Source organism: Taeniopygia guttata, chromosome 35 (genome assembly GCF_048771995.1).
Source record: "Taeniopygia guttata chromosome 35, bTaeGut7.mat, whole genome shotgun sequence".
Classification (NCBI taxonomy): Eukaryota; Metazoa; Chordata; class Aves; order Passeriformes; family Estrildidae; genus Taeniopygia; species Taeniopygia guttata.
The window spans coordinates 1,024,968-1,051,548 of NC_133060.1; the positions used below are offsets into that span (position 1 = coordinate 1,024,968).

At 63.2% G+C, this 26,581-nt stretch overlaps 1 protein-coding gene across 6 annotated transcripts; it reads right to left on the bottom strand.

Moving 5' to 3' along the window:
• Position 1: 1 nt before the first annotated feature.
• On the bottom strand, positions 2-25,097 carry DHX16 (DEAH-box helicase 16). 6 transcript variants are annotated; one of them, XM_072921054.1, is made up of 20 exons: positions 24,878-25,097; positions 24,107-24,351; positions 22,097-22,244; positions 20,993-21,049; positions 19,926-20,180; positions 17,164-17,382; positions 15,385-15,573; positions 14,267-14,377; positions 12,867-12,982; positions 10,901-11,111; positions 9,474-9,572; positions 8,758-8,910; positions 7,703-7,843; positions 6,711-6,873; positions 5,099-5,217; positions 4,726-4,793; positions 3,980-4,142; positions 2,784-2,945; positions 1,682-1,855; positions 2-220 (listed from the first exon to the last, which is right to left on the bottom strand). In XM_072921054.1, exons 1-20 carry the CDS (start codon positions 25,085-25,087, stop codon positions 92-94), a joined length of 3,132 nt encoding a protein of 1,043 aa, XP_072777155.1. In that variant the 5' UTR covers positions 25,088-25,097; the 3' UTR covers positions 2-91. The 6 variants fall into 6 exon arrangements, with proteins under 6 accessions (XP_072777155.1, XP_072777157.1, XP_072777156.1 ...); XM_072921056.1 differs by lacking the exons at positions 19,926-20,180; positions 20,993-21,049; positions 22,097-22,244; positions 24,107-24,351; positions 24,878-25,097 and adding an exon at positions 18,443-18,542; XM_072921055.1 differs by lacking the exons at positions 19,926-20,180; positions 20,993-21,049; positions 22,097-22,244; positions 24,107-24,351; positions 24,878-25,097 and adding an exon at positions 18,268-18,302.
• Positions 25,098-26,581: the final 1,484 nt, after the last annotated feature.

Here is a 26,581-nt window from a genome sequence, read left to right on the forward strand (position 1 = left end):
GTGACACGCGGTGACATGTGTATTGGGGTGTCCCAGGTGTCCCCCAGGTGTCCCCCAGGTGTCCCCCGGGTGTCCCCAGGTGTCCCCGGGCTCAGCCCAGCTCCTCCCGCGATTTTCCGGCTTTTTTGGGCATTTTGCGGCCGCTGCCGTCCTCGAGCTCCTTGGCCTGGTAATAGTGGGGGGCCACCTCCAGCAGCCAGGAGCTGTCGATCTCCAGCACCTGGGGACAGGTGGGACACGCCTGTCACACGCTGTGACACGCCTGTCACACACCTGGGGATGAGGACACATCCACAGGGTGTCCCCAAGGTGTCCCCAGGTGTCCCCAAGGTGTCCCACCTGCCTCACGATCTCCTTGGAGGTGCACACCTGCACACAGCGTGTCCCTGTACCCACACCGTGTCCCCAAGGTGTCCCCAGGGTGTCCCCGAAGTGTCCCCAAGGTGTCCCCAGGGTGTCCCCAGGGTGTCCCCAGGTGCCCCCAGGTGTCCCCAGGGTGTCCCCAGGGTGTCCCCAGGTGCCCCCAGGTGTCCCCAGGGTGTCCCCAGGTGTCCCCAAGGTGTCCTTAAAGTGTCCCCAGGTGTCCCCAGGTGTCCCCAGGTGTCCCAGGTGTCCCCAAGATGTCCCCAAGGTGTCCCCAGGGTGTCCCCAGGGTGTCCCCAGGTGTCCCCAGGTGTCCCAGGTGTCCCACCTGCCTCATGAACTCCTTGGAGGTGCACACCAGCTCGTGGTAGAGCACCCAGCTTGTCCCTGTACCCACACCGTGTCCCCAGGTGTCCCCAGGGTGTCCCCAAGGTGTATCCCAGGTGTCCCCAGGTGTCCCCAGGTGTCCCAGGTGTCCCCAGGTGTCCCCAGCTGTCCCCAGGGTGTCCCCAGGTGTCCCCAGGTGTCCCCAAGGTGTCCCCAGGTGTCCCCAGGTGTCCCAAGGGTGTCCCCCAGGTGTCCCCAGGGTGTCCCCAGGTGTCCCCAGGTGTCCCCAGGGTGTCCCCAGGTGTCCCCAGGTGTCCCCAGGGTGTCCCCAAGGTGTCCCCAGGTGTCCCCAAAGTGTCCCCAAAGTGTCCCCAGGTGTCCCCAGGTGTCCCCAAAGTGTCCCCAAAGTGTCCCCAGGTGTCCCCAGCTGTCCCCAGCTGTCCCCAGGGTGTCCCCAGGTGTCCCCAGGTGTCCCCAAGGTGTCCCCAGGTGTCCCCAGGTGTCCCAAGGGTGTCCCCCAGGTGTCCCCAGGGTGTCCCAGGGTGTCCCCAGGTGTCCCCAGGTGTCCCCAGGGTGTCCCCAGGTGTCCCCAGGTGTCCCCAGGGTGTCCCCAAGGTGTCCCCAGGTGTCCCCAAAGTGTCCCCAAAGTGTCCCCAGGTGTCCCCAGGTGTCCCCAAAGTGTCCCCAAAGTGTCCCCAGGTGCCCCCAGGTGTATCCCCAGCTGTCCCCAAAGTGTCCCCAGGTGTCCCCAGGTGTCCCACCTGCCTCATGAACTCCTTGGAGGTGCACACCAGCTCGTGGTAGAGCACCCAGCGTGTCCCTGTACCCACACTGTGTCCCTGCCATGTCCCCAAGATGTCCCCAGGGTGTCCCCAAAGTGTCCCCAGGTGTCCCCAGGTGTGTCCCCAGGTGTCCCCAAAGTGTCCCCAGGTGCCCCCAGGTGTATCCCCAGCTGTCCCCAAAGTGTCCCCAGGTGTCCCAGGTGTCCCACCTGCCTCATGAACTCCTTGGAGGTGCACACCAGCTCGTGGTAGAGCACCCAGCGGGGCTGGAGGGCGAACAAGGCGCTGTTGGGGTGGATGAACACGGGCTGCTGGTGCTTCACCGTGCGGTACCCGCCCCGCGCCAGCCGCGCCGTGTGGTAAAAAAATCCAGCTGTGATGGCCTGGGGGGCACAGGGAGTTACTGGGATATACTGGGAGGGACTGGGATATACTGGGAGGGACTGGGATATACTGGGATGGACTGGGATATACTGGGATCGGTACCCGCCCCGCGCCAGCCGCGCCGTGTGGTAAAAGAACCCCGCGGTGATGGCCTGGGGGGACACAGGGAGTTACTGGGATGGACTGGGATAAACTGGGATGGACTGGGATAAACTGGGAGGGACTGGGAGGCACTGGGAGGGACTGGGATAAACTGGGACACACTGGGATCGGTACCCGCCCCGCGCCAGCCGCGCCGTGTGGTAAAAGAACCCCGCGGTGATGGCCTGGGGGGACAGGGAGTTACTGGGATGGACTGGGAGGGACTGGGAGGGACTGGGAGGGACTGGGATATACTGGGATCGGTACCCGCCCCGCGCCAACCGCGCCGTGTGGTAGAAAAATCCAGCTGTGATGGCCTGGGGGGCACAGGGAGTTACTGGGATAAACTGGGAGGGACTGGGAGGGACTGGGACGGACTGGGACGGACTGGGAGGGACTGGGAGGGATTGGGATAGGATATTTTGGTGATATTCTGGGGATATTTGGGGTGCATTTGGGGATATTTTCAGGATATTTTGGGGATATTTTCAGGATATTTTGGGGATATTTTGGGCGATATTTTGGGGATATTTTGGGTGATATTTTCAGGATATTTTGGGGATATTTTGGGGGATATTTTGGGGATATTTTGGGGATATTTTGGGGACATCTCAGGGATATTTGGGGTGTATCTGGGGCTGACCTTGCGCACCAGGTCCAGGTTGCCCCCGCAGGAGGACGGGGCTGAGGTGTGAGTTGGGGGATATTTTGGGGGATATTTTGGGGGATATTTTGGGGACATTTCAGGGATATTTCGGGGATATTTGGGGTGTATTTGGGGCTGACCTTGCGCACCAGGTCCAGGTTGCCCCCGCAGGAGGACGGGGCGATCTCCACGCGCTCCATCAGCCCCTGCAGCTGCTCGCGCACGTCGCGGGCGCGGCGCAGGGAACGTGCCTGCACAAAGTGCTCGTAGCACCACTGCAGCGAGTGCCCGCTGGCCACCCACTGCCAGGGACAGCGGGGACATCGGGGGGACATTGGGGACAGGGGGGACATCGGGGACATTGGGGACATTGGGGACATCGGGGACATTGGGGACATCGGGGACATTGGGGACAGAGGGGGGACACAGGGGGACACACAGCCGCACACAGAGGACACACGAAGGGACACACGAAGGGACACAAGAAGGGACACGAAGGTCAGCGCTGCTGCTGCTGCTGCTGCTGGACGTGTCCCCAGCCCCAGCGTGTCCCCAAGGTCCCCAATTTCTCCATGTCTCACACGTCCCTCTTGTCCCCCATGTCCTCAACCCCCTCTGTGGTGTCCCCGATGTCCTCAATGTCCCCCAATGTCCCCAATGCCCCCAATGTGTCCCAAATGTCCCCAATGTCCCCAATGTCCCCAACGTCCCTGCTGTCCCTGATGTCCCCCAATCACCCAAAATGTCCCCAGTCCCCCAAAATGTCCCAAATGTCCCCCGTGTCCCCACTGTCCCCGATGTCCCCAATGTCCCTGATATCCCCAAATGTCCCCAACATCCCCAATGTCCCCTCTGTCCCCAACGCCCCCAACGCCCCCAACGCCCCCAATGTCCCCAACCTCCCCAATGTCCCCAACGTCCCCAATGCTCCCAATCCCCCCGCTGTCCCCAATGTCCCCAGTGTCCCCAATCCCCCCACTGTCCCCAATGTCCCCGTTGTCCCCAATGTCCTCAATGTTTCCAATGTCCCCTCAGTGTCCCCAATGCCCCCAATGTCCCCAATCCCCCTGCTGTCCCCAACGTCCCCAATCCCCCCAATCCCCCCAATGCCCCCAATGTCCCTGATGTCCCCAATGTCCCCACTATCCCCACTGTCCCCGCTGTCCCCGCTGTCCCCGTGTCCCCAATGTCCCCAATGTCCCCTCTGTCCCCGCTGTCCCCAATGTCCCCGTGTCCCCGTGTTCCCGTGTCCCCAACGCCCCCAATGTCCCCAATGTCCCCAATGCCCCCAATCCCCCCACTGTCCCCGCTGTCCCCGTGTCCCCGTGTCCCGTGCCTGGTTGTAGACGTTGAGCAGCACCAGGTGGTCCCCGCCGGGCACCCCGAAGGCCACGCGGGCGCTGTCGGCGTGCAGCACCTTGTCCTTGGGCCGGTAGAACACGGCGTTGTTCACCGAGAGCATGGCGGCCACCGTCAGCACCTCCTCCGTGCAGCCGTACCTGGGGGGGGACAGCGGGGACATTGGGGACACTGGGGACACTGAGGGGACACTGAGGGGACACTGAGGGGACATTGGGGACATTGGGGACATTGGGGACACTGAGGGGACATTGCGGACATTGGGGGGATTGGGGACATTGGGGACGTTGGGGACGTTGGGGGTGTTGGGGACATTGGGGACATTGGGGGTGTTGGGGACATTGGGGACACCGTCAGCACCTCCTCCGTGCAGCCGTACCTGAGGGACAGCGGGGACATTGGGGACACTGGGGACACTGGGGACACTGGGGACATTGGGGGACATTGGGGACATTGGGGATATTGGGGGATATTGGGGACATTGGGGACACTGAGGACACTGAGGGGACATTGGGGACACACTGGGGACACTGGGGACATTGGGGGCACACTGGGGACGTTGGGGACATTGGGGACACTTTGGGGACACCCTGGGGACACTTTGGGGACACCCAGGGGACACCCTGGGGACACTCTGGGGACACCCTGGGGACACCCAGGGGACACTCTGGGGACACTCTGGGGACACTCTGGGGACACTTTGGGGACACGGCCGTCACTCACTGCTCGCTCGCCAGGATCATCTTGGCCAACATCGGCTCCACCGGCAGCTCCGCCATGCGCCGGCCCAGCTGGGACACGGAGGGGACAGGGAGGGGACAGTGGGGACAGGGAGGGGACAGTGGGGACAGGGAGGGGACAGTGGGGACAGCAGTGAGACGGGGTCAGCCCAGTGCTCCCAGTGCCCCCCAGTGCTCCCAGTGCTCCCAGTCCCTCCCAGTCCCCCCCAGTCCCTCCCAGTCCCTCCCAATCCCCCCCCAGTCTCTCCCAATCCCCCCCCAGTCCCCCCCAATCCCCTCCCAGTCCCTCCCAGTCCCTCCCAGTCCCCCCCAATCCTCTCCCAGTCCATCCCAGTCCCTCCCAGTCCCCCCAGTACCGTGGTCAGCTCCCCCAGGTGGTTCAGCGCCCCGAGGGCGTAGAGCTGCTCCAGCGCCAGAACGAGCGTCTCGTGCGGGGGCGGGTCCAGGAAGTCAAAGTGGATCAGGTCATTGATACCTGGGGACAGACGTGTCACCTGTGTCACCCCAGTGTCACCTGTGTGTCATCTGTGTCACCCCAATGTCACCTGTGTAATCTGTGTCATTTCTGTGTCACCTGTGTGTCACCTGTGTCATCTGTGTGTCACCTGTGTGTCATCTGTGTCCCCTGTGTGTCCCCTGTGTGTCACCTGTGTGTCACCTGTGTCACCTGTGTGTCACCTGTGTCACCCCAGTGTCACCAAGGTGTGTCCCAGTCCCTCCCAGTCCATCCCAGTCCATCCCAGTACCCACCCAGGCTCTTGAGCAGCAGCACCAGCGCTCCCAGGTGTGTCCCAGTCCCTCCCAGTTTATCCCAGTTTATCCCAGTACCCACCCAGGCTCTTGAGCAGCAGCACCAGCGCTCCCAGGTGTGTCCCAGTCCCTCCCAGTTTATCCCAGTCCCTCCCAGTTTATCCCAGTACCCACCCAGGCTCTTGAGCAGCAGCACCAGCGCTCCCAGGTGTGTCCCAGTCCCTCCCAGTCCCTCCCAGTCCATCCCAGTGCCCACCCAGGCTCTTGAGCAGCAGCACCAGCGCTCCCAGCTCTGTCCCAGTTTATCCCAGTTTATCCCAGTGCCCACCCAGGCTCTTGAGCAGCAGCACCAGCGCTCCCAGCTCTGTCCCAGTTTATCCCAGTTTATCCCAGTGCCCACCCAGGCTCTTGAACAGCAGCACCAGCGCTCCCAGGTGTGTCCCAGTCCCTCCCAGTCCATCCCAGTCCATCCCAGTGCCCACCCAGGCTCTTGAGCAGCAGCACCAGCGCTCCCAGGTGTGTCCCAGTCCCTCCCAGTTTATCCCAGTCCATCCCAGTACCCACCCAGGCTCTTGAGCAGCAGCACCAGCGCTCCCAGGTGTGTCCCAGTCCCTCCCAGTTTATCCCAGTGCTCCCAGTGCCCACCCAGGCTCTTGAGCAGCAGCACCAGCGCTCCCAGGTGTGTCCCAGTCCCTCCCAGTTTATCCCAGTTTATCCCAGTGCCCACCCAGGCTCTTGAGCAGCAGCACCAGCGCTCCCAGGTGTGTCCCAGTCCCTCCCAGTCCATCCCAGTGCCCACCCAGGCTCTTGAGCAGCAGCACCAGCGCTCCCAGGTGTGTCCCAGTCCCTCCCAGTTTATCCCAGTGCTCCCAGTGCCCACCCAGGCTCTTGAGCAGCAGCACCAGCGCTCCCAGGTGTGTCCCAGTCCCTCCCAGTCCCTCCCAGTTTATCCCAGTCCATCCCAGTTTATCCCAGTGCCCACCCAGGCTCTTGAGCAGCAGCACCAGCGCTCCCAGGTGTGTCCCAGTTTATCCCAGTCCATCCCAGTGCCCACCCAGGCTCTTGAGCAGCAGCACCAGCGCTCCCAGGTGTGTCCCAGTCCCTCCCAGTCCCTCCCAGTCCATCCCAGTGCCCACCCAGGCTCTTGAGCAGCAGCACCAGCGCTCCCAGGTGTGTCCCAGTCCCTCCCAGTTTATCCCAGTCCATCCCAGTACCCACCCAGGCTCTTGAGCAGCAGCACCAGCGCTCCCAGGTCGGCTCTCTGGATCTCGGGCACCGCCGTCTCCTCCAGCTCGTGCTGGAACGCCCAGGCCGTGTACAGCCGGAAACATTTCCCGGGCGCCACGCGGCCAGCGCGGCCCGCACGCTGATTGGCTGAGGCCTGGGGACAGCGGGGACATTGGGGACATTGGGGACACTGGGGACATTGGGGACATTGGGGACATTGGGGACATCGGTGTGACACCAGTGTGACACCAGTGACACCAGTGTGACACCAGTGACACACGGCCAGCGCGGCCCGCACGCTGATTGGCCGAGGCCTGGGGACATTGGGGACATTGGGGACATTGGGGACATCAGTGTGACACCAGTGACACCAGTGACATCTCACTGGGACAGCAATGACACCAGTAACACAGTGACACCAGTGATGCCAGTGACACCAGTGACACCAGTGACACCAGTGTGACACCAGTGAGACACCAGTAACACAATGACACCAGTGACACCAGTGACACCTGACTGGAACACGATTGGGACATGGCAGGGACAGGTAAAAACAGGGGGGTGTGACAATAAATGACAGTGAGGTGGCACAGGTGACACACAGGTGACACACAGGTGACACAGGTGACACAGGTGACACCCAGGTGACACAGGTGACCCTACCCGTGAACACGGTGTCACCACCAGGGACTCCATGCCCGTGCGGGGGATGGAGGGGATGGCGGGTAGGGGACAGTAGGTGACAGTAGGTGACAGTACAGTGACACAGGTGGCACAGGTGACACACAGGTGACACCCAGGTGACACAGGTGACCTACCCGTGAACACGGTGTCACCACCAGGGACTCCATGCCCGTGCAGGGGATGGCGGGGATGGCAGGTAGGTGACAGTAGGTGACAGTAGGTGACAGTAGCTGACAGTAGGTGACACACAGGTGACACAGGTGACACAGGTGACACACAGGTGACACAGGTGACCCTACCCGCGAGCACGGTGTCACCACCAGGGACTCCATGCCCGTGCGGGCGCTGTAGCTCTTCTGCTTGCAGAATCCGGGGTCCAGCACGTAGACGATGCCGTCGATCGTCACCGACGTCTCCGCGATGTTGGTGGCCACCACCACCTGTGCCGGTGGGCGGGGACAGCGCTGGGACACGCCCGCGCAGGCCACGCCCCTCCCGGCCACACCCACGCGGGCCACGCCCCTCCCGGCCACGCCCACACAGACCACGCCCCATTTAAAGCACACCTATGGATAAGCTCCGCCCACTTGTAGCGCCACCCAATCACGCTCCACGCCCAATAAAGCCACGCCCCTTTAGACCGCACCCAGCCTGGCCACACCCAATAAAGCCACACCCCCTTAGGCTCCACCCCTTCCCTTAAAGGGCCAGCGCACCTTCCTGGCCCCCTAAATAATCAAACCCCGCCCCTTTTCCATTACACCATGCCCCCTCCCCAGGCTCCGCCCCCTCTTAAAGGGCCGGTACACCTTCCTGGCTCCCTAAATAATCAAACCCCGCCCCTTTCCCACTGTGCCACGCCCCCTTCTGAGGCTCCGCCCCCTCTTAAAGGGCCGGTACACCTTCCTGGCCCCCTAAATAATCAAACCCCGCCCCTTTTCCCTTACACCACGCCCCCATCTGAGGCTCCGCCCCCTCTTAAAGGGCCAGTCCCTAAATAATCAAACCCCGCCCCTTTCCCACTGTGCCACGCCCCCTCCCCAGGCCCCGCCCATCCCTTAAAGGGCCAGCGCACCTTCCTGGCTCCCTAAATAATCAAACCCCGCCCCTTTCCCACTGTGCCACGCCCCCTCCCCAGGCCCCGCCCCCTCTTAAAGGGCCAGCGCACCTTTCTGGCTCCCTAAATAATCAAACCCCGCCCCTTTTCCATTACACCACGCCCCCTCCCCAGGCCCCGCCCCCTCTTAAAGGGCCAGCGCACCTTCCTGGCGCCCTAAATAATCAAACCCCGCCCCTTTTCCATTACACCACGCCCCCTTCTGAGGCTCCGCCCACTCTTAAAGGGCCGGCGCACCTTCCTGGCGCCGGGGGGCGTGGGCTGGAAGATGCGGGCCTGCAGCTCGGAGGGCAGGTTGGCGTAGATGGGCAGCACCAGCAGCTCGGGCAGGCGCGAGCCCAGGCGGCGGCAGCGCTCCTGCAGCAGCTCCACGCAGGCTTCGATCTCCTCCTGGGGTGGGGGACATTGGGGACATTGGGGACAGTCAGGGGATTGGGGACATCGGGGACATTGGGGACAGCCAGGGGATTGGGGACATTGGGGACATCGGGGACAGCCAGGGGATTGGGGACATTGGGGACATCGGGGACATTGGGGACAGCCAGGGGATTGGGGACATCGGGGACAGCCAGGGGATTGGGGACAGCCAGGGGATTGGGGACATTGGGGACATCGGGGACAGCCAGGGGATTGGGGACATCGGGGACATCGGGGACAGCCAGGGGATTGGGGACATCGGGGACATCGGGGACATTGGGGACATTGGGGACATCGGGGACAGCCAGGGGATTGGGGACATTGGGGACATTGGGGACATCGGGGACAGCCAGGGGATTGGGGACATCGGGGACATTGGGGACATCACTGGGGACATCACTGGGGACATTGGGGACATCACTGGGGACATTGGGGACACAGCGGGACAGAGACTGGTGGCAGGAAATTGGGGCTGGGGACAGGGGAGCTGTCAGGGGGCCGCGGTGACGCCCAGGTGACACCGAGGTGACACTGACCTGGCCGGTGAGGAACACCAGGATGTCCCCGGGCGGTTGGGTGACGTGGATCTGCAGCACTGACACCACACAGGCCTCCAGGTAATCGGCCTCGGGCGCCTGCGGGGACAGCGGGGACATTGGGGACATCAGGGGACATCAGGGGACACGGGGACATCAGGGGACACGGGGACATCCGCACCGGCTGTCCCCAAAGGTCCCCAGCCATCCCCCCCTTCCCGTGTCCCCTTGTGTCCCTAAATGCTCCCAACGCCCCACAGACCCCAGGTAGCCCTGAGCCACCACAATGTCCCCAATGTCCCCCCTGTCCCCAAGTCCTCAGTGTCCCCAACACCCTCAATGTCCCCATGACCCCAAATCCTCAATGCCCACAAGTCCTCAATGTCCCCAATGCCCCCAGTGTCCCCAATGTCCCCAGTGTCCCCAAGTCCTCAATGTCCCCAATGTCCCCAGTGACCCCAACACCCTCAATGTCCCCATGACCCCAATGTCCCCAATGTCCCCAACACCCTGAACATCCCCGATGTCCCCAGTGACCCCAATGTCCCCAAGTCCCCGATGTCCCCAGTGTCCCCAAATCCTCAATGTCCCCAATTCCTCAATGTCCCCAATGTCCCCAACACCCTGAACACCCTTTATGTCCCCGATGTCCCCAATGTCCCCCCAATGTCCCCAATGTCCCCAGTGTCCCTGATGTCCCTGATGTCCCCAACCCCCTGAACACCCCCCCAATGTCCCCGATGTCCCTGGTGTCCCTGGTGTCCCCAGTGTCCCCATTGCTCCCAACATCCTCAGTGACCCCAACACCCTCAATGTCCCCAATGTCCCCAATGTCCCCAAGTCCCCAATGTCCCCAGTGTCCCCAACCCCCTGAACACCCCCGCTGTCCCCAGTGTCCCCAACCCCCTGAACACCCCCGCTGTCCCCAATGTCCCTGACGTCCCCACTGTCCCCACTGTCCCCAATGTCCCCACTGTCCCCACCGTCCCCACTGTCCCCGCTGTCCCCGCTGTCCCCGCTGTCCCCACTGTCCCCGCCGTCCCCAATGTCCCCAATGCCCCTGATGTCCCCAATGTCCCCAATGTCCCCACTGTCCCCACTGTCCCTGCTGTCCCCGCTGTCCCCGCTGTCCCCAATGTCCCCACTGTCCCCAATGTCCCCAATGTCCCCACTGTCCCCACTGTCCCCGCTGTCCCCACTGTCCCCACTGTCCCTGGTGTCCCCGATGTCCCCACTGTCCCCGCTGTCCCCGCCGTCCCCGCTGTCCCCAATGTCCCCGATGTCCCCACTGTCCCCACTGTCCCCACTGTCCCTGCTGTCCCCGCTGTCCCCAAGGTCCCTGGTGTCCCCATCCCCCTGAACACCCCCAATGTCCCCACTGTCCCCCCTGTCCCCGCTGTCCCCTATGTCCCCGCCGCCGGTGCCACCTTGGTGTAGTAGATGTCCACGGGGAAGCGGCGGCCGGGGATGCGGAAGACGGGCGCGTGGTCGAAGAAGGCGGAGAAGCGCTCGGTGTCCATGGTGGCCGAGGCCACCAGCACCTTCAGCTGCGGCCGGAAGCGCGCGATGTCCTTGATGAGGCCGAAGAGCACGTCCGTGTGCAGCGTGCGCTCGTGCGCCTCGTCCACCATGATCACGCTGCGGGACAGGGGTGGGGACACGGTGCGGGGACATGGGGACACGGCACGGGGACACGGCACGGGGACACAGGGACAGGGATGGGGACATGGCACGGGGACACGGCACGGGGACGGGGACACGGGGACGGGGACACGGCATGGGGACAGGGACGGGGACACGGCACGGGGACGGGGACGGGGACATGGGGACATGGGGACAGGGACACGGGGACAGGGATGGGGACACAGGGACAGGGGTGGGGACAGGGACGGGGACACGGGTAGAGGGACGGGGACACAGGGACAGGGATGTGGGGACAGGGACACGGGGACAGGGATAGGGACATGGGGACAGGGACAGGGATGGGGACACAGGGACAGGGATGTGGGAACATGGGGACAGGGACATGGGGACAGGGATGGGGACACGGGGACAGGGACATGGGGACAGGGACAGGGATGTGGGGACAGGGACAGGGACACGGGGACGGGGACAGGGATGTGGGGACAGGGACATGGGGACAGGGACATGGGGACGGGGACAGGGATGGGGACACAGGGACAGGGACATGGGGACGGGGACAGGGATGTGGGGACAGCGACATGGGAACAGGGACATGGGGACGGGGACAGGGACGTGGGGACAGGGATGGGGACACGGGGACAGGGATGGGGACACAGGAACAGGAATGTGGAGACAGGGACACGGGGACGGGGGGACGGGGACAGGGACATGGGGACACGGCACGGGGACACGGCGCGGGGACGGGGGGACACGGGGACAGGGATGGGGACAGGGATGTGGGGACAGGGACATGGGGACAGGGACGGGGACAGGGATAGGGACACAGGGACATGGATGTGGGGACGGGGACAGGGATGGGGACAGGGATGGGGACATGGGGACAGGGATGCGGGGACAGGGACATGGGGATGGGGACATGGGGACACGGAGACGGGGACAAGGATGTGGGGACAGGGACACAGGGACGGGGACAGGGATGTGGGGACATGGACACGGGGACGGGGACACGGGGACAGGGACATGGGGACAGGGATGGGGATGTGGGGACAGGGACATGGGGACACAGGGATGGGGACACGGGGACAGGGACAGGGATGTGGGGACAGGGACAGGGGGACAGGGATGGGGACATGGGGATGGGGACAGGGATGTGGGGACAGGGACATGGGGACACAGGGATGGGGACGGGGACGGGGACAGGGACGGGGACACAGGGACAGGGATGGGGACGGGGATGGGGACACGGGGACAGGGATGGGGACAGGGATGGGGGCATGGGGACAGGGACATGGGGACAGGGACACGGGGACAGGGACATGGGGACAGAGATGGGGACACGGGGACAGGGACGTGGGGACAGAGAGGGGACATGGACACAGGGGACAAGGATGGGGACAGGGGGACACAGATGGGGACATGAGCACAGGGACATGGGGATAGGGACAGGAAAGAGGACATGTCCCTGGTGTCCCCTGGCTGTCCCTGTCCCCAGTGCCCCCAGGTGTCCCCAGTGCCCCCAATGTCCCCAGTGTCCCCAATGTCCCCAATGTCCCCAGTGTCCCCAATGTCCCCAGTGTCCCCAATGTCCCCAATGTCCCCAGTGTCCCCAGTGTCCCCAATGTCCCCAGTGTCCCCAATGTCCCCAATGCCCCCAATGTCCCCAGTGTCCCCTGGCTGTCCCTGCCCCCAATGTCCCCAGTGTCCCCGATGTCCCCGGTGTCCCCAGTGTCCCCGGTGTCCCCGTGTCACCTGTAGGACGCCAGGTCGGGCTCTGTCAGGAACTCCCTCAGCAGCATCCCGTCCGTCATGTACTTGAGCACCGTCCGCTCCGACGTGCAGTCCTCGAAGCGGATGCTGTACCCCACCTTGGGGACAAGGGACACGGCCCTGTCACCCCCTGGGGCTGTTGTCACCTCCCCGGGGCTGCTGTCACCTCCCTGGGGCCGCTGTCACCTCCCTGGGGCTGCTGCCACCTCCCTGGGGCTGCTGTCACCTCCCTGGGGCTGCTGTCACCTCCCTGGAGCTATTGTCACCTCCCTGGGGCCGCTGTCACCTCCCCGGGGCTGCTGTCACCTCCCTGGGGCCGCTGCCACCTCCCTGGGGTCGTTGTCACATCCCTGGGGCTGTTGTCACCTCCCCGGGGCTGTTGTCACCTCCCTGGGGCCGTTGTCACCTCCCTGGGGCCGTTGTCACCTCCCTGGGGCTGCTGTCACCTCCCCGGGGCTGTTGTCACCTCCCTGGGGCTGTTGTCACTTCCCTGGGGCCGCTGTCACCTCCCCGGGGCTGTTGTCACCCCCTGGGGCTGCTGCCACCTCCCTGGGGCCGCTGTCACCTCCCCGGGGCTGTTGTCACCTCCCTGGGCTCGCTCCGTCCCCTCAGGGTCACTCAGGCCACCCCCGAGGTCACTCGACGCCCTCAGGGTCACTCAGACCCCGCTGTGGTCACTCAAACCCCCCCCCCCAGATGTGTCACCGCGGTGTCCCCAAAGCGCCCAGGACGTGTCCCCAAGGTGGGGACGTCGTGGTTGGAGGTGGGGATGTGTCCCTGCAGCTACAGTGTCCCCGTGTCCCCAATGTCCCCAATGTCCCCAATGTCCCCGGTGTCCCCCCCCGTGTCCCTGCTGTCCCCCCCGTGTCCCTGCTGTCCCCCCCGTGTCCCTGCTGTCCCCAATGTCCCCAATGTCCCTGCTGTCCCCCTTGTGTCCCTGCTGTGCCCCCCGTGTCCCCAATGTCCCCAATGTCCCCAATGTCCCTGCTGTCCCCCCAATGTCCCTGCTGTCCCCCCCGTGTCCCCAATGTCCCTGCTGTCCCCCCTGTGTCCCCAATGTCCCCAATGTCCCCCTGCTGTCCCCCCCGTGTCCCCGGTGTCCCCAATGTCCCCGGTGTCCCCAGTGTCCCCCCCGTGTCCCCAATGTCCCCAATGTCCCCCTGCTGTCCCCCCCATGTCCCTGCTGTCCCCCCGTGTCCCTGCTGTCCCCCCTGTGTCCCCAATGTCCCCAATGTCCCTGCTGTCCCCCCCATGTCCCCAGTGTCCCTGCTGTCCCCGCCATGTCCCCATGTCCATAATGTCCCCCCCGTGTCCCCGCTGTCCCCCCCGTGTCCCCGTTGTCCCCCCCGTGTCCCCAATGTCCCCAGTGTCCCCGGTGTCACCTCGTTGCCCAGCTTTGTCCCCATCTCCACGGCCACCCGGGCGGCCACGCTCATGGCGGCCACGCGCCGCGGCTGCGTCACCCCGATCTTCATCCCGCCCCGCGTGTAGCCCTGGGGACAGCGGGGACAGGGGGGTGACAGAGGGGACAGGGGATGACAGGGGGGACAGGGGTGACAGGGGTGACAGGGGTGACAGGGGGGACAGGGGGGACAGGGGGTGACAGCGGGGACAGCGGGGACAGAGGGGACAGGGGGGACAGCGGGGACAACGGGGACAGGGGGTGAGAGGGGTGACACAGACCCCACACCCCCCAGTGACCCCCCCCGGACCTGAACCGACCCCAAAAACGAGACCCCACAGCCCCAAATCCCCCCCCCAGTCCCTCCCAGTCCCTCCCAGTTCCTCCCAGTTCCTCCCAGTTCCCTCCCAGTCGCTCCCAGTGCCCCAGAACCGCTTCCCAGTTCCTCCCAGTGCCCCAGAGCTCCCTCCCAGTTCCCTCCCAGTCCCTCCCAGTTCCCTCCCAGTCCCTCCCAGTTCCCTCCCAGTCCCTCCCAGTTCCCTCCCAGTCCCTCCCAGTCCCTCCCAGTTCCCTCCCAGTCCCTCCCAGTCGCTGCCAGTGCCCCCCAGTCCCTCCCAGTCCCTCCCAATCCCCTCCCAGTCCCTCCTAACCCCCTCCCAGTCCCCCCCAGTCCCTCCCAGTGCCTCCCAATCCCCTCCCAGTCCCTCCCAGTCCCTCCCAGTTCCTCCCAATCCCCTCCCAGTCCCTCCCAGTCCCATCCCAGTCCCTCCCAATCCCCTCCCAGTCCCCCCCAATCCCCCCCCAGTCCCTCCCAGTCCCATTCCAACCCCCCCAGTCCCTCCCAGTCCCCCCCAGTCCCTCCCAGTCCCTCCCAGTCCCTCCCAATCCCCCCCAAATCTCCCAATCCCCCCCAGTCCCCCCCAGTCCCATCCCAACCCCCCCAGTCCCCCCAATTCCCCCCCAATCCTCTCCCAGTCCCATCCCAACGCCCCCAGTCCCTCCCAGTCCCTCCCAGTCCCTCCCAGTCCCATCCCAACCCCCCCCAATCCCCTCCCAGTCCCCCCAGTCCCTCCCAGTGCCCCCCAGTGCCCCCAGTACCTCCTCGTGCAGGTACTGGGGGATCTGGGTGGTTTTCCCCGAGCCGGTCTCGCCCTCGATCACCAGCACCTGGTGCTGCCCCACGGCCGCCAGCAGCTCCTCGCGGAAGGGGAAGATGGGCAGAGCCCGGCGGGCGTCCTGCAGCGACTGCCGGCGGCGCTCGGCCTCGGGGACGGCCTCGGGGACATCCTGGGACACCCCGGGGTCACCGGTGTCACTGGTGTCACCCTCGGTGTCACTGGTGTCACCCTCGGTGTCACTGTGTCACCCTCGGGGTCACCAACTTCACCCCAAGTGCGCCCCAGTCCCACCAGTAACCACCCGCTGTCCCCATTGCCGGCGGCGCTCGGCCTCGGGGACGGCCTCGGGGACATCCTGGGGACACCCCGGGTCACCTCGGGGTCACTGGTGTCACCTCGGGGTCACTGGTGTCACCCTCGGTGTCACCAACTTCACCCCAAAGCGCCCCAGTGCCACCAGTAACCACCCGCTGTCCCCACTGCCGGCGGCGCTCGGCCTCGGGGACGGCCTCAGGGACATCCTGGGGACACCTCGGGGTCACCGGTGTCACTGGTGTCACCCTCGGGGTCACCAACTTCACCCCAAAGCACCCCAGTCCCACCAGTAACCACCCGCTGTCCCCACTGCCGGCGGCGCTCGGCCTCGGGGACATCCTGGGACACCCCGGGGTCACCTCGGGGTCACTGGTGTCACCCTCGGGGTCACCTCGGTGTCACCGGTGTCACCCTCGGGGTCACCAACTGCACCCCAAGTGCGCCCCAGTCCCACCAGTAACCACCCGCTGTCCCCACTGCCGGCGGCGCTCGGCCTCGGGGGCGGCCTCGGGGACATCCTGGGACACCCCGGGGTCACCTCGGTGTCACTGGTGTCACCCTCGGGGTCACCTCGGTGTCACTGTGTCACCCTCGGGGTCACCAAATCCCCACCAAAGCACCCCAAAACCACCTCAAATACCCCCCAAAGCACCCCAAATCCCCCCCAAACCTCTCCAAACCTCCCCCAAATCCCCCCCAAAGCACCCCAAATCTCCCCCAAACCTCCCCAAATCCCCCCCAAAGAACCCCAAATCCCCCCAAAACCTCCCCAAACCCCCTCCAAAGCCCCCCCAAACCACCCCAAAGCACCCCAAATCTCCCCCAAATCCCCCCCAAACCACCCCAAATCTCCCCCAAACCACTCCAAATCCCCCCCAAACCCCTTCCCATGACCCCAAATCCCCCCCAAACCCCCCCAAACCCCCCCAAACCCCACCTTTTGGGGGTCGGTGCCCTCCAGGCGGGCGGTGCTGACGAACTGCACCATCTCCTCCTCCTCCAGCAGCACCCCAAATTCCCCCAAATCCCCCTCAAACCCCTTCCCATGACCCCAAACCCCCCCAGGACCCCCCAAACCCCACCTTTTGGGGGTCGGTGCCCTCCAGGCGAGCAGCACTGACGAACTGCACCATCTCCTCCTCCTCCAGCAGCACCCCAAATGCCCCCCAAACCACCCCAAATCCCCCTCAAACCATCCCAAATCCCCCCCAAACCACCCCAAACCCCCCCAGGACCCCCCAAACCCCCCAAACCCCACCTTCTGGGGGTCGGTGCCCTCCAGGCGAGCGGCACTGACGAACTGCACCATCTCCTCCTCCTCCAGCAGCACCCCAAATCCCCCCCAAACCCCTTCCCATGACCCCAAATCCCCCCATAACCCCTTCCCATGACCCCAAATCCCCCCTAACCCCCCCAGGACCCCCCAAACCCCCCCAAACCCCACCTTCTGGGGGTCGGTGCCCTCCAGGCGGGCGGCGCTGACGAACTGCACCATCTCCTCCTCCTCCAGCAGCAGGGGGTACTCGGGGTGCCGCTGGTGCCGGGCGGCGTCGCGCGCCCCGAAACGCAGCGCGGCCGCCCCCAGGAGCTGCTCCTCCCAACGCCGCTGCTCGTCCCGGGGGGCCAGAGCCTCCTCCTGCGCCTCCTCCCGCTCCGGGATCTTCTGTGGGGGGTGTGGGGGGTCAGGGATGGGGTTTGGGGGGTCAGGGGGGGGTTTGGGGGGTCAGGGGTGGGGTTTGGGGGGTCAGGGGTGGGTTTTGGGGAGATTTGGGGGTCAGGGGTGGGGTTTGGGGGGTCAGGGGTGGGTTTTGGGGGGTCAGGGGTGGGGTTTGGGGAGATTTGGGGGGTCAGGGATTGGTTTGGGGGAGATTTGGGGGGTCAGGGGTGGGGTTTGGGGGGTCAGGGGTGGAGTTTGGGGGAGATTTGGGGGGTCAGGGATGGGGTTTGGGGGGTCAGGGGGGGGTTTGGGGGGTCAGGGGTGGGGTTTGAGGAGATTTGGGGGGTCAGGGGTGGGTTTGGGGGGTCAGGGATGGGTTTGGGGGGACAGGGATGGGTTTGGGGAGATTTGGGGGGTCAGGGGTGGGGTTTGGGGGGTCAGGGATGGGTTTGGGGAGATTTGGGGGGTCAGGGATGGGGTTTGGGGGGTCAGGGATGGGTTTGGGGGTCAGGGATGGGGCTTGGGGGAGATTTGGGGGGTCAGGGGTGGGGTTTGGGGGGTCAGGGATGGGGTTTGGGGGAGATTTGGGGGGGATTTGGGGGGTCAGGGATGGGGTTTGGGGGGTCAGGGGTGGGGTTTGGGGGAGATTTGTGGGGTCAGGGATTTGGGGTGGTTCAAGGGGAATTTGGGATTTCCTGGGTGCCAATTTCGGGGTTTCTCAGGTACCAATTTTGGGATTCCTCAAGCGCCAACTTTGGAGTTTGTCAAGCGCCAATTCTGGGATTTCCCAGGTATGAGTTTGGGATTTCCCAGGTACAAATTTGGGATTTCCCAGGTACAAATTTGGGATTTCCCAGGTGAAATTTTGGGGTTTTTGCCCTCTCCCCTCACCTTGTCCCGCGTCTCCTGGGGGATGTGGTAGCGGCTGCCCCTCCCCAGGTGTGAATTTGGGATTTCTCAGGTACAAATTTCGGGATTTCTCCTCTCCAGGTACAAATTTGGGATTTCCCAGGTACAAATTTGGGATTTCCCAGGTGAAATTTCGGGATTTCCCCTCTCCCCTCACCTTGTCCCGCGTCTCCTGGGGGATGTGGTAGCGGCTGCTCCTCCCCAGGTGTGAATTTGGGATTTTTCAGGTAGAAATTTCGGGATTTCCCCTCTCCCCTCACCTTGTCCCGCGTCTCCTGGGGGATGTGGCAGCGGCTGCTCCTCCCCAGGTGTGAATTTGGGATTTTTCAGGTACAAATTTAGGATTTCCCAGGTACAAATTCGGGTTTTTGGCCTCTCCCCTCACCTTGTCCCGCGTCTCCTGGGGGATGTGGCAGCGGCTGCTCCTCCCCAGGTGTGAATTTGGGATTTCCCAGGTACAAATTCGGGGTTTCCCCTCTCCCCTCACTTTGTCCCGCGTCTCCTGGGGGATGTGGCAGCAGCTGCTCCTCCCCAGGTGTGAATTTGGGATTTCCCAGGTACAAATTTGGGGTTTTTGGCCTCTCCCCTCACCTTGTCCCGCGTCTCCTGGGGGATGTGGCAGCGGTTGCTCCTCCCCAGGTACAAATTTGGGATTTCCCAGGTACAAATTTGGGATTTCCCAGGTACAAATTCGGGTTTTTGGCCTCTCTCCTCACCTTGTCCCGCGTCTCCTGGGGGATGTGGTAGCGGCTGCTCCTCCCCAGGTAGGAATTTGGGATTTTTCAGGTACAAATTTGGGGTTTTTGCCCTCTCCCCTCACCTTGTCCCGCCTCTCCTGGGGGATGTGGTAGCGGCTGCTCCTCCCCAGGTGTGAATTTGGGATTTCCCAGGTACAAATTTGGGGATTTCCCCTCTCCCCTCACCTTGTCCCGCGTCTCCTGGGGGATGTGGCAGCGGCTGCTCCTCCCCAGGTGTGAATTTGGGATTTTTCAGGTACAAATTCGGGTTTTTGGCCTCTCCCCTCACCTTGTCCCGGGTCTCCTGGGGGATGTGGCAGCGGCTGCTCCTCCCCAGGTACAAATTTGGGATTTTTAAGGTACAAATTCAGGTTTTTGGCCTCTCCCCTCACCTTGTCCCACGTCTCCTGGGGGATGTGGCAGCGGCTGCTCCTCCCCAGGTACAAATTTGGGATTTCCCAGGTACGAATTTGGGATTTCCCAGGTAGAAATTTGGGGTTTTTGGCCTCTCCCCTCACCTTGTCCCGCGTCTCCTGGGGGATGTGGCAGCGGCTGCTCCTCCCCAGGTGTGAATTTGGGATTTTTCAGGTATGAATTTGGGGTTTTTCCCCTCTCCCCTCACCTTGTCCCGCGTCTCCTGGGGGATGTGGTAGCGGCTGCTCCTCCCCAGGTATGAATTTGGGATTTCCCAGGTACAAATTTGGGATTTTTCAGGTACAAATTCAGGTTTTTGGCCTCTCCCCTCACCTTGTCCCGCGTCTCCTGGGGGATGTGGTAGCGGCTGCTCCTCCCCAGGTACAAATTTGGGATTTTTCAGGTAGAAATTTCGGGATTTCCCCTCTCCCCAGGTATGAATTTGGGATTTCTCAGGTACAAATTTCGGGATTTCCCCTCTCCCCTCACCTTGTCCCGCGTCTCCTGGGGGATGTGGTAGCGGCTGCTCCTCTCCAGCTCCTCCTGGGCCCCGGCCCGTTTGTAGTCCCGGGCCAGGTCGCGCAGGCGCCGTTTGTAGCGCAGCTCGCGGCGCTCGGCCGCCGTCAGCGCCTCCTCCCCGAAGAGCAGCTCCTCGTCCTGGATCTCCTGCTCCAGCTCCTCCAGCTTCTCCCGCTCCCGCTTGGCCAGGTACTCGCGGCGCGAGCGCTTGCGCAGCTCGGGGATCTGCGGGGAGGGGGGAACGGGGGGAAACGGGGGGGAAATGGGGTGAAATGGGGAAAAAACAGGGAGAAAATGGGGTGAAATGGGGGGAAATGGGGGGAAAATGGGGTGAAACGGGGGGAAACGGGGGGAAAATGGGGGGGAAATGGGGGGAAAATGGGGGGGAATGGGGAGAAAATGGGGAGAAAATGGGGTGAAATGGGGAGAAAATGGAGAGAAATGGGGGGGAAACGGGGTGAAACGGGGAAACGGGGGGGAAATGGGGTGAAATGGGGAGAAAATGGGGTGAAACGGGAGAAAATGGGGTGAAATGGGAGAAAATGGGGTGAAAATGGGGTGAAATGGGGAGAAAATGGGGTGAAACGGGGAGAAAATGGGGTGTAACGGGAGGAAACGGGGGGGAAATGGGGTGAAATGGGGAGAAAACAGAGAAAATGGGGAGAAAATGGGGTGAAATGGGGAGAAAAGGGGAGAAAATGGGGAGAAAACAGGGAGAAAATGGAGCGAAACAGGAGAAAACAAGGAGAAAATGGGGTGAAATGGGACAAAATAGGGATGAAATGGGATAAAATGAGGTGAAATGGGGCGAAACTGAAATTAAATGGGGTGAAATGGGATAAAATGGGGTGAAATGGGACAAAATGGGCTGAAACGGGGTGAGAGGGGCAGGAGGTGCTCCTGTGGAAACGTTCCCGGAGCTCCAGGCTCCGGGGAAACGGAGAGTTCCCAGAAAAGGGATTTGGGATTTGGGGGGATTTGGGGGAATTTGGGGGGACTTGGGGGAATTTGGGGGGATTTGGGGCTCCCCCCCTCACCAGGGCCTTCTGGTCCTCCTCAGCCACTTTGAGCCGTTTTTGGGCTTCCTCGTAGGCCTGGGCCAGGAAAAGGGGGTGAGGAGCCAAACCCCGCTCAGAACCCCCAAAAACCCCTCAGGGACCCCTCAGACCCCGCTCAGAACCCCAAAAAACCCTCAGGGACCCCTCAAATCCCATCCAGGACCCCCAAAAACCCCTCAGGGACCCCTCAGACCCCACTCAGAATCCCCAAAAACCCCTCAGGGAACCCTCAAACCCGCTCAGAACCCCAAAAAACCCCTCAGGGACCCCTCAGACCCCACTCAGAACCCCCAAAAACCCCTCAGGGACCCCTCAGACCCCGCTCAGAACCCCCAAAAAACCCCTCAGGGACCCCCCAAACCCCCTCAAACCCCCCCAAACCCCTCCCAAATCCCCCCCAAACCCCACCCAAGACCCCCCAAACCCCACTCAGGACCCCTGAAACCCCCTCAAAGCCCCCCAAACCCCACCCAGGACTCCCCAAACCCAACCCAGGACCCCCCAAATCCCACCCAGGACCCCCCAAATCCCACCCAAGACCCCCCAAACCCCACCCAGGACCCCCCAAACCCCACCCAGGACCCCTCAAATCCCCCCCAGGACTCCCCAAACCCCACTCAGGACCCCTGAAACCCCCTCAAAGCCCCCCAAACCCCCCTCAAGAGCCCCCAAACCCCACCCAAGACCTCCCAAACCCCACTCAGGACCCCCGAAACCCCCTCAAACCCCCCCAGATCCCCACCCAGGACCCCCCAAACCCCACACAGAACCCCCCCAAACCCCACCAAGACCCCTCAAACTCTCCCAGGACCCCCAAACCCCACCCAGAACCCCTCAAACCCCACCCAGGACCCCCCAAGCCCCACCCAGGACCCCCCAAACCCCAACCAGGACCCCTCAAACCCCTCCCAAATCCCCCTCAAACCCCACCCAAGACCCCTCAAACCCCACACAGCACCCCTCAAACCCCACCCAGGACCCCCCAAACCCCACCCAGGACCCCCCAAACCCCACCAGGACCCCCCAAACCCCCTCAAACCCCCCCAAACCCCTCCCAGACCCCCCCAGCGCCCCCAGCCCCACCTTGCTGTCCCCCCGGGCCCCCCGGTCCCGCTGGCGGTCGCGCCGCCGCAGCCGCTCGGCGAAGGCATCGCGTTCCCGCAGGTCCCGCAGCCGCTCCCGCTCCGACGCCTCCCACTCCTCCTCCGGCTCCTCGGGGGGCTCCGCGGCCCTGGGGGGCACGAGGGGCTCAGGGCACCCCAAAACCCCCCAAAACCCCGCTGGGGGGGCAGGAGCGGCTCAGGGAACCCCAAAAACCCCCCTGGGGGGGGCACGAGCGGCTCAGGGCACCCCAAAAACCCCCCTGGGGGGGCAGGAGCGGCTCAGGGCACCCCAAAAACCCCCCTGGGGGGGCACGAGCGGCTCAATGCACCCCAAAAACCCCCCTGGGGGGGCACGAGCGGCTCGGGGCACCCCAAAAACCCCCAAAAACCCCCCTGGGGCGGCATGAGCGGCTCAGGGCACCCCAAAACCCCCCAAAAACCCCCCTGGGGGGGCACAAGCTGTTTAGGGGCACCCCAAAAACCCCCCTGGGGAGGCACGAGCGGCTCAGGGAACCCCAAAAACCCCCCTGGGGAGGGCAGGAGTGGCTCAGGGCACCCCAAAAACCCCCCTGGGGGGGCATGAGGGGCTCAGGGCACCCCAAAAACCCCCCTGAGGGGGCACGAGGGGCTCAATGCACCCCAAAAACCCCCAAAAACCCCCCTGGGGGGCACGAGGGGCTCAGGGCACCCCAAAAACCCCCCTGGGGGGGGCATGAGCGGCTCAGGGCACCCCAAAATCCCCCCTGGGGGGGCAGGAGCGGCTCAGGGCACCCCAAAAACCCCCAAAAACCCCCCTGGGGGGGCACGAGCGGCTTGGGGCACCCCAAAAACCCCCCTGGGGGGGCAGGAGCGGCTCAGGGCACCCCAAAAACCCCCAAAAACCCCCCTGGGGGGGACAGGAGCGGCTCGGGGCACCCCAAAAACCCCCCTGGGGGCGCACGAGCGGTTCAATGCACCCCAAAAACCCCCAAAAACCCCCCTGGGCGGGGCATGAGCGGCTCAGGGCACCCCAAAAACCCCCCTGGGGGGGGCACGAGCGGCTCAGGGCACCCCAAAAACCCCCAAAACCCCCCCTGGGGGGGCACGGGCGGCTCGGGGAACCCCAAAATCCCCCCCCGGGACCCCCAAAATCCCACCTGTGAGGCCCAAAATCCCACCCAGAATTCCAAAATCCCACCTGGGACCCCCAAAATCCCACCTGGGATGCCCAAAATCTCATCTAGGATGCCTAAAATCCCACCTGGGAGCCTCAAAATCCCACCTGGGACCCCCAAAATCCCACCTGGGAACCCCAAAATCTCACCTGGGACACCCAAAATCCCACCTGGGACCCTCAAAATCTCACCTGGGACCCCCAAAATCCCACCTGGGAACCCCAAAATCTCACCTGGGACACCCAAAATCCCATCTGGAAACCCCAAAATCCCACCTGGGACCCCCAAAATCCCACCTGGGAACCCCAAAATCTCACCTGGGACACCCAAAATCCCACCTGGGACACCCAAAATCCCACCTGGGACCCACAAAATCCCACCTGGGACCCACAAAAATCCCATCTGGGAACCCCAAAATCCCATCTAGGATGCCCAAAATCCCACCTGGGACCCACAAAAATCCCATCTGGGAGCCTCAAAATCCCATCTGGGACCCCCAAAATCCCACCCGGGAGGCCCAAAATCCCACCCAGAATTCCAAAATCCCACCTGGGATGCCCAAATCCCCCCTGGGACCCCCAAAATCCCCCCAGTGCCACAAAAAAAGGCGAAATCTGAGCAATTTTGAGGGATTTTGGGTGCTCTGAGAGCAGAAATCCCCAAACTCCACCACCCAAACGATCGGGGGGACCCCCAAGAGGAAAGCAGAGACCCCAAAACTGGGGTCACCCCAAAACCCAGGGGGGCCCTGACCTCCCCAAAACCCAGGGGTCACTCCTGGTGCCACCCAAGGGTGCCGGCGACCCCCGAGACCCCCCAAACCCCACTGGACTCACGGCGGCGTCGCCGGCGCGGTTTCGGGGGGCGCCTCGGGGGGGGACTCGGAGCGGCGGCGGCGCCGCAGGTGGCGCCGGTGTGGGCGTGGCTCCTCCTGGGCGTGGCCATCGTGGGCGGGGCCCGGCCCCTCCTCCTCCTCCTCGTCGCTCTCCACCAATCGGTAGCCGCGGTTCTGGCGCTGCAGCTCCAGCGCCGCCCGCTCGGCCGCGCGCCCGGGCGGCTCCCGGGGCGCTTCCCGCGGCACCTGGGCGGGGCGGGGTCAGACACGCCCTTCCTGGGACACGCCCACTCGGACACACCCAGCTGGGCCACACCCACAATGGCCACACCCAGCTGGGCCACACCCTAATTGCCACACCCAAAATGGCCACACCCACTGAACCACACCCAAAATGGCCACACCCACTGAACCACACCCAAAATGGCCACACCTAGAATGGCCACACCCCAAAATGACCACACCCAAAATAGCCACACCCAAAATGGCCGCACCCACTTAACCACACCCCCAAAATGGCCACACCCACTTGGCCACACCCAAAATGGCCACACCCACTTGACCACACCCAGAAACGTCCCCGCCCACTGCACGCCAGAGCCCAGCCTGATTGGCCGCCCTGCGCAGGAGCCACGCCCACTCATGCTGATGTCACACCCTAACTTGGTTAAACCACGCCCCCTCATTAACATATACTCCCTTCAAGCCCCGCCCCCTTTCTCCGCTGGCCACGCCCCCGCGCAAGCCCCGCCCCCGCGCCGTTCCCGCGCACCTTGTCCCAGAGCTGGCGCGCGAACTCGCGCACGCGCGGCTCCTCCACGCGCAGCGCCTCGGTCTCGCGCAGCCGCTCCAGCAGCTCCTCCAGACTCCGGCTGCGCCGCGCCAGCGCCACCAGGAAGGCGGGGACGTGGCGGCCGCTGAGGCCCAGCAGCTCCTGCAGCTGCCCGGACACCCAGCGCTCCAGCGCCGCCATGGCCGCCATTGCTCCTTCCTCCTCCCTCCCTCCTGCCTCCCTCACGGAGCCGCCCAATCAGCGCCCAGCGCGGGAAAGCTGCGGCCAATCAGCGCACGGGTAGCGCGCCGCGGGCGGGTTGGGCCAATCAGAGCGAGGCCGCGCCGGCGCTGTCGTAATGACGCGAGCGCGATGGACGTTTTACCGTAATGCCACGGTGAGAGGCGCAACCAAAACTGAGGGAGTTGGGATACCGGGACCAAAATTCCCATTTTTGTCCCCAAAATTCCCAGGTTTGTCCTCAAAATTCCCATTTTTATCTCCAAAATTCCCATGCTTGTCCTCAAAATTCCCATTTTTATCCCCAAAATCTCCACTTTTATCCCCAAAATTCCCATGTTTGTCCTCAAAATTCCCATTTTTATCCCCAAAATCCCCACTTTTATCCCCAAAATTGCCATGTTTGTCCTCAAAATTCCCATTATCTCCAAAATTCCCATATTTGACCCCAAAATCACCATTTTTGTCCTCAGAATTCCCATTTTTGTTCCCCAATCCCATCAATCCCCCGCAAACTCGACACTTTTTCCCTAAATCCGCGGTTTTCCCCTCAGAAATCCACCCCCCCACACACACACCTCTCCCCCTCCGAAATCCCTGAAATTCCCCACATTTTTCTCCCCAAAATGTGGGATTTTCCCAAGGAATCCCCCAAAATCCCAAATTTCTCATTTCCCTCAGGGATCCCCCGCTCCCCCCTCAAAACTTGGCGCTTTTTTTATGCTCAAAACGTTTTTACTACAAAAAAACCTTCCCAAAAAAACACCGTTTGTACAAAAAACCGAATTTCCCCCCCCCCCAAAACCCGGGATTTTCGGGAATGAGGCGCCAGGACCCCAAATTTGGGGGGTTTGGGATCCCAAATTCGGGGATTTGGGGTTTTGGGATCCCAAATTCAGGGATTTGGGGGGTTTTTGGGGACAGCAAAAGAGCGTTTGACGTCGAGATGGCCCAGTAACCCCAAATTTGGTGATATTTGGACCCCAAACTCCAGGATTTTGGGGTTTTGGGGATCCCAAACCCCAGAATTTTGGGAATTTTGGGTTTTTGGGCCCAAGAACCCCAGGATTTCAGGGATTTTGGAGATTTCGGGGTTTTTGGGCTCAGCCGTTGTGTTTCTGCCTCTTCCAGAAGCGTTTGACGTCGGGGCGGCTCAGTAACCCCAAATCCGGTGATTTTTGGGACCCCGAACCCCAGGATTTTGGGGTTTTTGGGACCCCAAAGCCCAGGATTTCGGGAATTTCGGGGATTTTGGGCTCAGCCGTTGTGTTTCTGCCTCTTCCAGAAGCGTTTGACATCGGGGTGGCTCAGTAACCCCAAATCTGGTGATTTTTGGGACCCCAAACTCCAGGATTTCGGGGTTTTTGGGATCCTGAACCCCACGATTTGGGGGTTTTTGGGATCCCAAAGCCCAGAATTTCGGGAATTTCGGGGTTTTTGGGCTCAGCCGTTGTGTTTCTGCCT

What these genes read in the sequence shown, in the direction of transcription:
- DHX16 (XM_072921054.1), bottom strand. Translation starts at nt 25,087, where the DNA reads ATGGCGGCCATGGCGGCGCTGGAGCGCTGGGTGTCCGGGCAGCTGCAG. An exon ending in CCCGACCTGGCGTCCTACAG is followed by an intron (nt 11,112 to 12,866) that starts GTGACACGGGGA and finishes CCTGTCCCGCAG; the next exon opens with CGTGATCATGGTGGACGAGG. An exon ending in ACCTGGGGGAGCTGACCACG is followed by an intron (nt 4,794 to 5,098) that starts GTACTGGGGGGA and finishes TCCGTGTCCCAG; the next exon opens with CTGGGCCGGCGCATGGCGGA.